This window comes from Misgurnus anguillicaudatus, chromosome 19 (genome assembly GCF_027580225.2).
Source record: "Misgurnus anguillicaudatus chromosome 19, ASM2758022v2, whole genome shotgun sequence".
Lineage (NCBI taxonomy): Eukaryota > Metazoa > Chordata > Actinopteri > Cypriniformes > Cobitidae > Misgurnus > Misgurnus anguillicaudatus.
Genome location: NC_073355.2, coordinates 43,818,376 through 43,831,382, shown reverse-complemented (window position 1 = coordinate 43,831,382; position 13,007 = coordinate 43,818,376). Strand labels below are relative to the sequence as shown.

The 13,007-nt window shown below is 35.7% G+C and overlaps 1 protein-coding gene across 2 annotated transcripts; it reads right to left on the bottom strand.

Annotated features, from left to right (window-relative positions):
- Positions 1-5,849: 5,849 nt before the first annotated feature.
- LOC129418136 (uncharacterized) lies at positions 5,850-12,599 on the bottom strand. Of its 2 annotated transcripts, XM_073856763.1 has the most exons (9): positions 12,500-12,599; positions 11,938-12,017; positions 11,720-11,854; positions 9,736-9,898; positions 8,437-8,944; positions 7,355-7,410; positions 6,800-6,867; positions 6,083-6,126; positions 5,850-5,995 (listed from the first exon to the last, which is right to left on the bottom strand). In XM_073856763.1, the coding sequence occupies exons 2-9, from the start codon at positions 12,010-12,012 to the stop codon at positions 5,929-5,931; spliced, it is 1,116 nt and encodes a 371-aa protein (XP_073712864.1). In that variant the 5' UTR covers positions 12,013-12,017; positions 12,500-12,599; the 3' UTR covers positions 5,850-5,928. The 2 variants fall into 2 exon arrangements, with proteins under 2 accessions (XP_073712864.1, XP_073712865.1); XM_073856764.1 differs by lacking the exon at positions 12,500-12,599 and having other exon boundaries at positions 11,938-12,297.
- Positions 12,600-13,007: the final 408 nt, after the last annotated feature.

Here is a 13,007-nt window from a genome sequence, read left to right as displayed (position 1 = left end):
CCTTCTCAACCTCTTCACAGCACTTCTCAACAGTGCCCGCTCTCCAGAGCTGCCTTTTTCAATTCTACCCTCTACTTCAGCATTTTCCCCAATGAGGGCCAGCACCTCGCCTTCTCAAGCCAGCCTTCTTTGGGGAATTGTTGTTCAGGCGGCTGTCCTGCACCACCTGCTCTTTTTGGGGATAACCCGGGTCAGGGCACGCCCCAGGCCCGGGGCTCCTTCCCCGGTCAAGGGACGAACGTTCCGAACTCGGGGGGTATTTCCCGAGCTCGGAACCTTCGCCCCGGGACAGCACGCCACTCACGCATATTAGCAGTCCCTCGTTATTGTCAGTGAGGCGAACTCGTAAAATGATGTTTTATATAAACAAGGTTTGGGAGGAGCTGATCAGACAATGAACTCAGCTGGCCTTCAATCATTAATCAATGAACATGGCTGGCTCTTAATCACTAATCAATGAACTTGGCTGGCTCTCAATGAACACGGCTGGCTCTCGATGATTAAGCAATGAACACGGCTGGTTATCAATCACTAATCAACACAACAACTTAGTACCAGCTCTATAAATAATCATAGAGTCCTTACCCTCAATTCTCTGGGACATTATTGCAAACCCACCTCCACCCCTTCGCCTCACTACGTACATTTAGCTCAGCACCGGGGATAACCCGGGTCAGGGCACGCCCCAGGCCCGGGGCTCCGTCCCCGGTCAAGGGACGAACGTTCCGAACTCGGGGGGTATTTCCCGAGCTCGGAACCTTCGCCCCGGGACAGCACGCCACTCACGCATATTAGCAGTCCCTCTTTATTGTCAGTGAGGCGAACTCGTAAATCCAAATAATAAGACTAATTACTAACTAATTGCTAGTTAGTCAGAATCATTCCTAAGACGCAGTCTTAACGTCATGACTATGTTTATGCAACCGGCCACTGGTTTCACAGACAAGGTTTAAGGATAGTCCTAGACTAAAACACACGTTTGGCAGTGTCAACTGAAAACAACTTGCACTGACAGATCTTAAAATATCCCAGTGGCATTGATTTGTTCTTAAGATAAACGCCATCTTTTTTCTAAGACAATTGTTTATAAAAGATGCATCTTAATTTAACTAAGGCCTAGTCTTGGCTTTAGCTAAGCCTTGTCTTAGGCCAATATATCCTAATATAACTAGCCCTAGTCTTGGATTAATCTAAACCTTGGCTGGGAAACGTGGCCCAGGGTGTTTATTGGACTCCAACCACTATTCCTGGAGGGCACATGTCCTGCAGATTTCAGCTACAACCCCAGTCAAACACACATGAACCTGCTAATCAAGTTGTTCAGGGCTACCTAAAAATTAGAGGCAGGCATGTTGGAGTAGGGTTGGAGCTAAAATATTTAGGACAGGTGACCTCCACTGCCTCAGTTTTTTTTATCTGAGACTGAAAACATATTACAGCATGGCAAATAAATAAAACTGCCTCCGAGACACTCTTTGGGGAAGTTTTCCAGACAGGGTTTACAGTCCCTTACAAAAAACCCACATGGATTTCACGTTTTTTTTAATGTGAACAACATCAATTTCACATGTGAAATGTGTGTTTTTGGTCATTTTTGTGTGAATCCCATGTGACGTGCATGTGCATAATGTGGTGACAATTTTTTACATGTAATCACATGTGGACAACATGTCCCCTCATGTGATCCACTAATTTCACATGTGATCACATTGGTCTCACATGTGTTTCACGTGGGATTCACACTAAATATCCAAAAAATACACGTTTCACATGTGAAATTCATGTTACTTTTCTGTAAGGGTTAATCCAGGACTAGGCCTACAAACATACCTTACTATAACAGTAGTGGTTTGCATTTTGAGACAAAACAATGGCACTGATCTATGCTAAGATTTAATGATTTAAATTAAGGCAGCTCACACATACAGTTAAGTCTGGGCTATATAAGCCCTGTCTGGAAAACCGCCCTATTATGTTGCCCACTACTTTTGGTGCTGACATTACATAGGCCTACCCTACATCTTTACTCTATCTGCATTGCAAGGTCTTGTGTAGTGCAATTATCTGTGACATAGAAAGCTTTTCATTTTTCATCTGCATTTATTACCATACAATTCTCTTGAATCTTAACACACACACAAAAAAGTTTGCTCAAAAGGGATGTGTAGGCATCATTATTTGTTAAAAACATCTGTTTTGTATTATTAAAAGCATTGTTTGACTATACAAGGGTTATATTTGACAATTCTACTATGGTTTTACTAAATATCCATGAATGCAGAAGTGTTACTCAACTCACTCACTAGGTACATTTAGAAGGATGGTTTTCTATGTTATAGTGTGTAAATAGACTAATTCACTGTATGTATGTATGTATGTATATATATATATATGGGTCAAAGACGAAAAGGGGGTTTAAAGCATAAAAAAAATAAAAGTGTAAAAGAGCTTTAGATTTAGTCTTTTTCACATACATTAGAATATGTCCTGTTTAACTATATGTTTTTCTGAGCAAAAAATAATTACTACCATACATTTTTACTGGAATTGTACAGAAGACACCAACTAAAATGTCATTCAGTGTAACAATATTTTTATGCAAAAAAAATATTATCAGACATTTTTAGAAAAACTATTATTTGATGACACATTACAAGACTCTATTTATAGATCACAGTGCAGACACCAAATACTAACTATTTGTCATTTTAAAGCATTTTACTTCGCCAATATCCTTTAAACCATTAGGTTTTACCCATTTGTCAGCAAGAAGTTTTTGTAAGGAAGTGAAAATCTATTCAAATCAAATAAAATTTTTGAAGGATCAGACATTATTATACATATTTTAATATGTACAGCTCAGAATAAGTATATTGTTTAATTTCTACATAAATATATGTGTTACACCGAATGACCATGGTTTGTTACACTGAATGACATTTTTGACAAAAATAGTGTCATTGTTTCCATTATTGCAATGTTTTGAATATTATTCTGTATCATTTTATTCCTTAACAAATCACAGAAGTAGATGCTGAAATTAATAATCATTTTTATTCCATAATGCATATCATATTCGTAAAAATGAACTGAACAGGTGGTAATACTGTATAATAAGATCCAGAACTGCCCTTATACGTTTAGCTTCTGCCCTGTGTTTACTTTGATTTTCCCGCCATTGCTTTTGCCTCTTCTCAGCTGCAGCATCTGATAAATTCCTGATTGACGGGTGATCAGGATTTGCAGCCAAGGCAGCTTGCTTTCTTCTCTGGTTGCTGAAATACAGATTCCATGTAATTATTGACATAAAATTATTGACAGATCTATATAAAACGTGTTATTAATTAAAAATACTTTCTGTTTGGCAACATAAATGACATGTTATCAGGATTTGTATTATGGGCGGAGAATCCCCTCAGTGGCCTCTCTTAAAGGGATAGTTCACCCAAAAATGAAAATTCCGTCATCATCCACTCGCTCCCGTGTTGTTTCAAACCCGCATAAATGGAAGGAAGATATTTTGAGAAATGCCCGCAACCAAACCTTTCGTGGACCCCATACTATGATACTAAAAATAATACTATGGAAGTAAATGGGGTCCACGAACGGTCCGGCCACAAACATCACTCAAAACATCCTCCTTTGTGTTTATCAGAACAAAAAAAATCATACAGGTTTTTACCAACATGAGAGTGAGTGAATAATGACCAAATTTTCATTTTTGGGTGAACTATCCCTTTAACTTGTGGTATAGGTAGGGTGGAGTCTCTATCTAAAAACAGCAGTAAACTATTATTCTGTAGGGCTAGGCTTGGACACAAATTTCACGATTTGATTCAATTTCAAATCAATTTGATATTGATTAACATCATCTGAAAACAGCATAGACTGAAAGATTGATTATTGGGATTTACAAATCACTATTGTTTCTTCAAAATTAGAATTGATTAAAATCGAGAAATCTATCTTTTAAACCCAGCCCTATTATTTTTAATTGCACTCCTCAATACTTTTCTCGTCTCCTTGCTAAATGCATTGCCCAGGCTACTGGGTCTGCATTAACTTTCTGCCAGTGCCTAGAAACTTTCTCTTTGTTTGTGGGCATCTAAAAGAAATCAGTGCCAAAACGACAAAAATACATTAAAACATTAATATTGATAAAGTTTGATATTTTTTTTGTGCTAAACATCCCTCATTTATCTGAAATAGAAATAAAATGCTAAAAATGTTATCTAAACAGTGACACTATCATTCAGTGTAATGGATGACACTGTGGTGTAACATACAATTTGCATTACACCGAATGACAAAACATTACCCTGAATGACAAAACTTTTACTTAAGCTAATATTAGAAGTTAACAACTAGATACCTATATCAAACAGTGAACTTGACCAGAAATGTTTATCATCATTATTCACAACATCTACTTATTTTTCAAAAAATCTATCAATAAAAGTGTTTTTTTGCATTTCACTGAATGACAATCGTTTTTGTAACTCAAGATACCACACTATGAAAAGGTGAAATTATCAAATATTTAAGAGCAATAAACTTACCTTGCTGAATCACCACATGGTCTTCAGGGAGTCTTTTGATGATGTCACAGACTGCTTGATGACTATTGTTTGTTTATTTAATTTCAAAATGGTTTCCTGATCCCGTTACACTGAATGACCTCTGACAAACTGCATATTCGGGACAAAAGTCCCCTAGTTGTTTCAATATTTAACGAAAAAAATAACACATAGTCCTATTAATATAAAACAGCCAACACTTATGTGAACATGCCAAGGAAGAAAATATTTTTTTAACATGGTATTTTATACGTTTATTTAAAAATCTATTAGTGAAATCATAGTCCGGACCATTACGCTGAATGACGATTTTACACTTTGGATCATTATTAAACTCATATTTGGTCATTGTATTTTCACAAAAGTTATTTGAAACATAAAAGTAGACATTTTACTTTCATTTTATAGGTGTTTTTTGTATGTAAAATCACTTTTGTAAATTATATTTGATGCGGACACCAAAATGGTGACGTCTCGTCTTTGACCCATATATGTATATATGTATATGTATATGTATATATGTATATGTATATATATGTATATATATGTATATATGTATGTATGTATGTATGATTTGTATGTATGTATGTATGTATGTATGTATGTATGTGTATATATATATATGTATATATATATATGTATATATATGTATGTATGTATGTATGTATGTATGTATGTATGTATGTATGTATGTATGTATGTATGTGTATATATATATATATATATATATATATATATATATATATATATATATATATATATATATATATATATATATATATATAATACTGTATACACACACAAAAGGCTTGTATTAAACAGTTACTATGCAAGTCTACAAATGACTTCACACTTCCTTGAGACATTCGTAGTAGGTGGTTTTCCCATTGTTGCTGTTGGTTTCCTCTGGGCGCAGAAGTCTTCTCACTCCAAAAACATGCAAGTATGGTTATTCAGAAACTATTGGCTATTATTCTGTGTCATCATTGTGACAGACTGGTCACCTCTTCTGACCTTAGGTAGCTGAAATAAGCTCCAGCATCTAGATATTTAAAGGTATTGCGGAGGATTTTCTTTTTCCGTGTGGATCAAGAAGACTATTGGTCCTCCTAGTTGTCAATCAGGAGTGCTGCGCAATTGCATTTTTTTAAAAAGTGGAGAAGGCGGTTCTTTTCTAAAATTCGAGAAAATCCTCCGCTACACCTTTAAAATATAAAAACTTGGTGTTTTTTATAGTTAAAAGATGTAAATGAAAGACAAAGTTGCACATAGTAAAATTTTAAACCTTTATTTGTTTACTAGAAATAAAAACGGTGGAAAAAACCCATCATGTACCAGTAATGTACTGTAGTTAACACTGAGTGAGGGTAATTTGAACATGATCTTCAGGCTCCCAGGTGGGCGGCCATGTCTTCTTACTGGGAAAAAAATTGTAAAAAAATTACAACAATTAATAACTAATAAGAGTACAGTGGTGAATTAAATTGGCATGTAGGTTTATTTACCAGGATGGACATGGCTGCCAATGCACCAAAACCTCCTTACGTCCCTGTGAATTAGGTAAGAAAACAGAGCCAATTACAAAAATAACTTTACAATTTCCATCTCTACACATCATTACATCATCACTACATTTTCAAAGCATTTAACATAACTCAAAAATTTTGTCTCAAGATGCACACCAGTATTGTTTCTTTTAAGGTATGTTTGTTAAAACTACTTAATATATGCCTTAATATAACTATAATATAACTATAACCTATTTCTGGATTAATCTAAACTCTTTCCAGGACAGCAGCCCTACATGTTATATAGTTAGCTTATGATATATTCACAGTACACCGTAAAAGCCATTATTATATCAATTTACAATTCTTCACTGGTGTGTGCTCTTCAAACTCATGCTCTTTTGCACATACTGTAATAAGTCCAATGCCATGCACTTAGGACTAAGCAATTAAGAAGTCCATTCTAGATGTAAATTTAGCAATAAAGTACCCTTCACACTAGCATGCATTATATGTGGAGTTTTTAACATTACAACAGAGCCAGATATTTTATCCTAAGTTTATTATTACAGAAATTATGCTAAGAATGATCCAAAAACATAAATACTTTACTTTTTTATTAGGAATTATATAAATTAATTTACTGTACATAAAAAGGTCACCAGTATTATGGAACAAAACATTAACAGACTGTATATACTGATTAATTCAAACCTTTCTGACACGCCTTTTTGAAAAAGATTCCACAGGAAATACGTCCAGAGCCTCATGAAATTGACATTCTGAAATTGACAAAAGTAACATTTGGTTAGAAATTAATTGCTCAATTAGTAAATAAAGTGAATGGAGAATGTCTAAAAGTTCAAATGTAAAATAATCTTTAAACATTAAAAAACATTTAAATCTAAATAACAAATATAAACATCAATAGTATAAGAACTTTCCAAATGGATTACATGCAACAGTTAAAGGGATAGTTCACCCATTTCATCATTTACTCACCCTCAAAATATCTTCCTTTGTGTTCAGCAGAACAACGAATTTTATACAGGTTTGTAACAACATGAGGGTGAGTAAATGATGACAGAATTTTTGGGTGAACTATCCCTTAAGCAGTGCTAAGGAGCTAAACCACTGGTCTCAAACTCAGTACCTGGAGGGCCACAGCTCTACAGTTTTGCTCCAACTCTCATCAAACATACCTGATGCAATTAATCAAAGTCTTTTTCTTAATTGTTACCACTAACTATATTGTATAACATTAAATACCTGTGTCCATCTTTTTTCTCCGCTTTCTTTTTGCAACCATGTTGACAGCTGATTTGCTGTAAAGAAAGTAAAAAGTTTTTAGCATTAGTTCAAGTGTATGTCAAAGAACAGTTTTCACTGAGCCCAAGTTCAAATTTTTATTCTAATTGTTTTACCCAAAGTCCCTTTATGACAAGTCATGTCACTTTGATCATCAGTTCGGTCATTTCTAAAATCCCTCTCGGGCATGCAAGTGCAGCTCCTATCTCTTTAAATGGGAAAACTTTCAAATTTCATATTTGAAATCACTTATAAATCCGACAACAACTTTATAGTTTTATAACCTTTGTTTCTCGTGTTTAAAGGGAGTTAAAAAATGCTTACATTTCATTCCAGACAGTATATACGCAAGGGGTTTTCAAACCTGCACTAGAGGACCACCAATACTGCACATTTTGTATGTTTCCCGTTTGTGACACACCTTATTCAGATACATTACACACCCAGTTCAGGTGTTGCAGTCTCTACTAACAAGCTGAAGATTTGAATCAGGTGTGTCTGATGAGGAAGACACGCAAAATGTGCAGGACTACAGTAGGTGTCATCTAGAACAGGTTTAAAAACCCCTGCACTATACTGTCTGTTTCTATAGACGCACGTATGGTGAGACAATTACGCTTCTGGTTTCAGTTTTTTAATGGTCTGACTAGTTGCTAAAGTGAACTCTTGAACAAATACCTCTTTGATAATAACAAATGTTTTGGTTTCCTACGTAACCTACGTGTTGTTTATTTTGCTTGTTATATAAATAAACTACTTTAAAAGGACTTTGTTGTTATTTTTTCTTAGCGGAGTTTACCGGAAGTTACGTGTTGACCACGAAAGCTGCTTGTTTATGTTGTTACTGCTGAAACAGTCTATAGCAACAACAGCTTCTAACAACATCTGAAATTACATGATTACTTTTCTAATCAACAACTAGCATATTCAGAAAGCAAGATTAATTTGCCATATTGTGCATTACACTTTCATCTATTCTTAAGTAAATGGAGTGCAATGTTTTCCTATATCTATGTCTTTGCTTCACCTCTTCTTATACTCACCAATCTGCTTCCAATATGACTTCCTCATTTATATGTGCACCTGTTTCTATGTTATTCTCTCTTCTCTCCATTTCTCTCCTTTCCTCCATCTCAAGTGCTCTAATCTTTCTTTTCACCCTTTTTTCCTGTTCAGCGTTTTTTCTCTCAATCCCTGGTTCTCTCTCCCCACTCTGTTGTTCTTCAATCTGCTCTTCCTCCTCCAATATTTCCACATCTACTTTGTTCTCAAACAGAATGTCCTCTTCATCCTCTACAGTCCCTTTCAAGTCCTGACTTTCTGCCTCATCGCCCGTGACCTCTTGGTTTTTTGGTTCTCCCTCTTGAGTATCTGATTCTCCCTTCCCACTTTCTATCTGTTGTTCTTCCATCTGCTCTTCATCCTCCAATATTTCCACTTCTATATTGTTCTTCAATCTAATGTCCTCTTCATCCTCTATAGTCTTGTTCAAGTCCTGACCTTCTGCCTTATCACCTTCTGTGACCTCAAGCTCTTTTTCTGGACTAAAACCTTAAAAAAACATTTTTGAAAAAAGCAGCATTAAATTCATATTACAGGGTTAGTTCACCCCAAAATTATAGTTTTATCATAAATCCTTTACCCTGTCGTTCTAAACCACCAAGTCCTTCGATTGTCTTCAAAACACATTTTTAGATATTTTTGATGAAAACTGGGAGGCTTGTGTCTGTATCATAGGCTGCAGTTTGATTTTCACAATCAAGCCAAGAAAAGAATCAAAGGCATTGATAGAAAGGTCCATCAGTAGTTCAATAATACTATTATGAAGCAATTAGAAAACACTTTTGTGTGCAAAGAAAAGCATGCTGCTGATGTGACCTGTGTACGTTGGCAACTAAGTTAGCAGGTGACGTCGTGAACGCGCACTGAACAACCAAGCATGCAAACAAATTGTCGAATTTGTTTTGTTTTCTTGCACAAACAAGAAAACTTCATAATATTATTATTGAACGACTGATGGAACAAGGACCTTTTTGGCAATGTCTTTCATTCTTTTCTGGGCTTGATTGTGAAAATGAATCTGCAGTCTATGGGACAGTCACAAGTTTTCATCAAAATATCTAAAAATGTGTTTGGAAGACAATCGAAGGACTTGGTTGTTTAGAACGACACATGGGTAAGTGATTTATGATAAAATTGTAAGTTTGGGGTAAACTAACCCTTTAAAATACATAAAAAAACAACAAAAAAGTGCAGTTTAACAGAAATAGATACAGAGCTTACTGTATACATTAAAATATTAGAAAAACTTTTAAGTGCCAGTGCTTGCCAATAGGTTTTACCCTGTAAAATATGCTCAAATAGTATGAGCATTTTTTCAATCACTCCATGGCCCTCAGGTGGGAACTCAAATGGGCATTGGACCTCTGCTGTCCATTTTTGGGCCTTGGATGATTTTCCCAGTAAAAGAACTGGAAGGTAACCAAGGGCTTTAAGCTTTTCCATCTAAAATATAAGAATGTCAAACAGTAAACATGTTATTAAATGGTTCATATTAATTGTGAAAGTAACCGCTAAAAAATCTGCTAAGCCCCATGTCACTTTACGCCAACATGCTTTTTCTTGGTTAAACACAAAAACAGAGAAATTTATAAATGTCCAGACTTTTATTTTCCATACAACCTTCAACAATATTTACAAATAAAACCTGAATTCTTGTCAACCATACATCCATAAATACAAGCAGACTTATTTCAAAATAGATAAATCATGGCTTCTGCCGAAGATAAATTTAGGCAGCTTGGTTATGCAAGTTTAACTGATATTTACTTGCCTAACTTAAACTTAAATAACATATTCCAAAACTGCAATAAAATCTGACATGATCTGGGTCATATGATTTGTGTCATAAGTGCAAACTAAGTTCAAAACTGTATATTTTGTTTTGACTTAAAGCGCATGTGCAGTAGTTTCTACTTTCTATAGCAACTACAGCTCTCAATTGCAGCTGCAGTGATATATGATTTTACCAACTGCTAGTGATCTCTGCCCATTTAAATCTGGCACATCAATGGCAATAATATGAATTGGTTTTATCTGTACATGTATGGAAAACATCTTTAGAGGAACATGCCCGTATTTTGGGATTTTAGCTTGTTCACCGTGTCCCACAGAGTTAGATAAGTGCATACATACCTTTTTCATCCCCGTGCGTCCTGTAACTCTGTCTGACGCATCCACCGCTAGTTTAGCTTAGCACAAAGACTGGAAGTAAATGGCTCCAGCTAGCATACTGCTCCCAATAAGTGACAAAATAACACGAACATTTTCCTATAAATATGTTGTGATTTGTATAGTCACACTGTGTCCAAATAACAAGGTCATATGAGACACGGCCATCTTTTAAAGGTGCAGTGTGTAATTTTTAGGAGAATCTCTTGAGAGAAATGCAAAATAATATACAAAACTATATTATCAGTGGTTTATAAAGACCTTTAATAATAAACTGTATTGTTTTTGTTACCTTAGAATAAGACGTTTTTACCTACATACACTGAGGGTCCCCTTACATGGAAGTCGCCATTTTGTGCCACCATGTGTCTACAGAAGCTCTTAATGGGCAAACTTTTTTACTAAGTTGTTTTAAATGATGACATGTTTGTCCTTTGGCAGCTACCGTACAGTAGCTTCTCTATGCGTTTCAAAGCAAGGGGTGAGCTGTGAATTGAGCTCTTGGTTGCAATTTGCAACCTTACCGCTAGATCCCGCTAAAATTTACACACTGCACCTTTAACAGTATACATACAGGGAACTATATTCTCAGAAGGCGAAGGACTGCTACGAGGGCGGCAGCACCCGAGAAGCCCTCTGGTGAGGAGCAGAGAGTTCGGTCAAAGTTGTCACTCCGCCCAAGTAGCAGTGCTTCATCTTCTGAGAATATAGTTCCCAGTATGTATACTGTTAAAAGATGGCTGTGTCTCATATCACCTTGTTATTTGTACACAGTGTGACTATACAAATCACAACATATTTATAGGAAAATGTTTGCATTATTTTGTCACTTATTGGGGCCAGTATGCTAGCTGGAGCCATTTACTTCCAGTCTTTTTGCTAAGCTAAGCTAGCGGTGGCTGCGTCAGACAGAGTTACAGGACGCACGGAGAGGAAAAAGGTATGTATGGACTTATCTAACTCTGGGGAATACGGTGAATAAGCTAAAATCCAAAATATGGCGTGTGCCTTTAAATAATATAGCCACTTGTATAAATGATTTTGGTTAACAACAAAGTGTGAGGTACTAAAATTAGGGTGTTGAAATTTACTTACCATGACAGCTAAATTGTCAAGGACTTTGGACTGATTCCGAGACTTAATAGTTGTTTTTGCCCACTGACTGGCTTGGGCTCGAAACTTTGCCAACCGCATGGATTGTCTGTTTTTAAAATCAAGCAGTTTTCCACACTACAGAAAGAGAAACAGAAATACATTGTGTATCAAAAGAAGCAATACAATGTAAAGAAAATGTGTGAATTACACACAATCACCTTGACACAGCGCCGGTTTCTGCAATTCATTTTGTTCTGGCAGTGGGGACATTGCCGAATAGTTGAACCTGGCATTTTGACTACAAGAAAAAGAACACAAAATGACTAAACTTGATATCATAACAGAAAAACTTACAAGCCACTTAAAACTACTTTGTTATCATCAAGACGATTTAAAGGTTGGCCAGTATAAACACAGTTTTAGTACGTGATGATGATTGTGTCAATAAAAATCCAAACATCTGTGATCTACACGTAATGCCTTGCACGGACATAAGTGGGATTAATTAAAACGTAATCAAACATATGATGTATCAATAAAAAGTAATCCTTACGCACAGCTGACCTTTAAACAAATTTTTACCCAAACAGATTTTTTTAAAAATATATTTTTTTAAGACTAAATCGCCTGACAACTGTAATAAGCATACTTGCGCATGCTCACTTCAGCCAATAACGTGTGATGCAAACAACATTAACGCACAAGGGCGGACGTTATTAGTATTGCATTTACAATAATTTGTATGAACAAGAACTAATTTTGCGAAATACTTAACATTACTTTTGTATCCTATCCTGATAATATGATTAGATTGGCAGCTTCTTCATCCACGCACGTGCTCTCCAGGTTGTACTAAACTACCGTGTACCGTCCAATAAGGGGGCGGGACAATGATAAGGACGCGAAAGATGTTTTAACATTTGATTGGTTTCCAAGCGGGAGTGGGCGGTTCCTGAAGCAGCGAAGTAGTAAAATGATGTATTTATTATTATTATTTAATAAAGTTTATACTTTAAATATTCCAAAAGCAATCACAACAGTGAAGCAGCACGGAGATATTTAAATATTTTTATTAATATATTATATAGAACACAAGCCAAAAAGCAGTAAACAAATTAAACAAACCAGACAGCTTTCATATTTAACTACAAGCAGCACAGCTGTTTAAACTTTGAATTAATAAACCGCCTGGAAGCTTTTGTTTCCGCGTCTGAAACGGATTGTTTAGAATTAAACTGTAAAAACAATCGTCCGATACAGCTCAGTGTATAATGTTAGATGTTTCAAG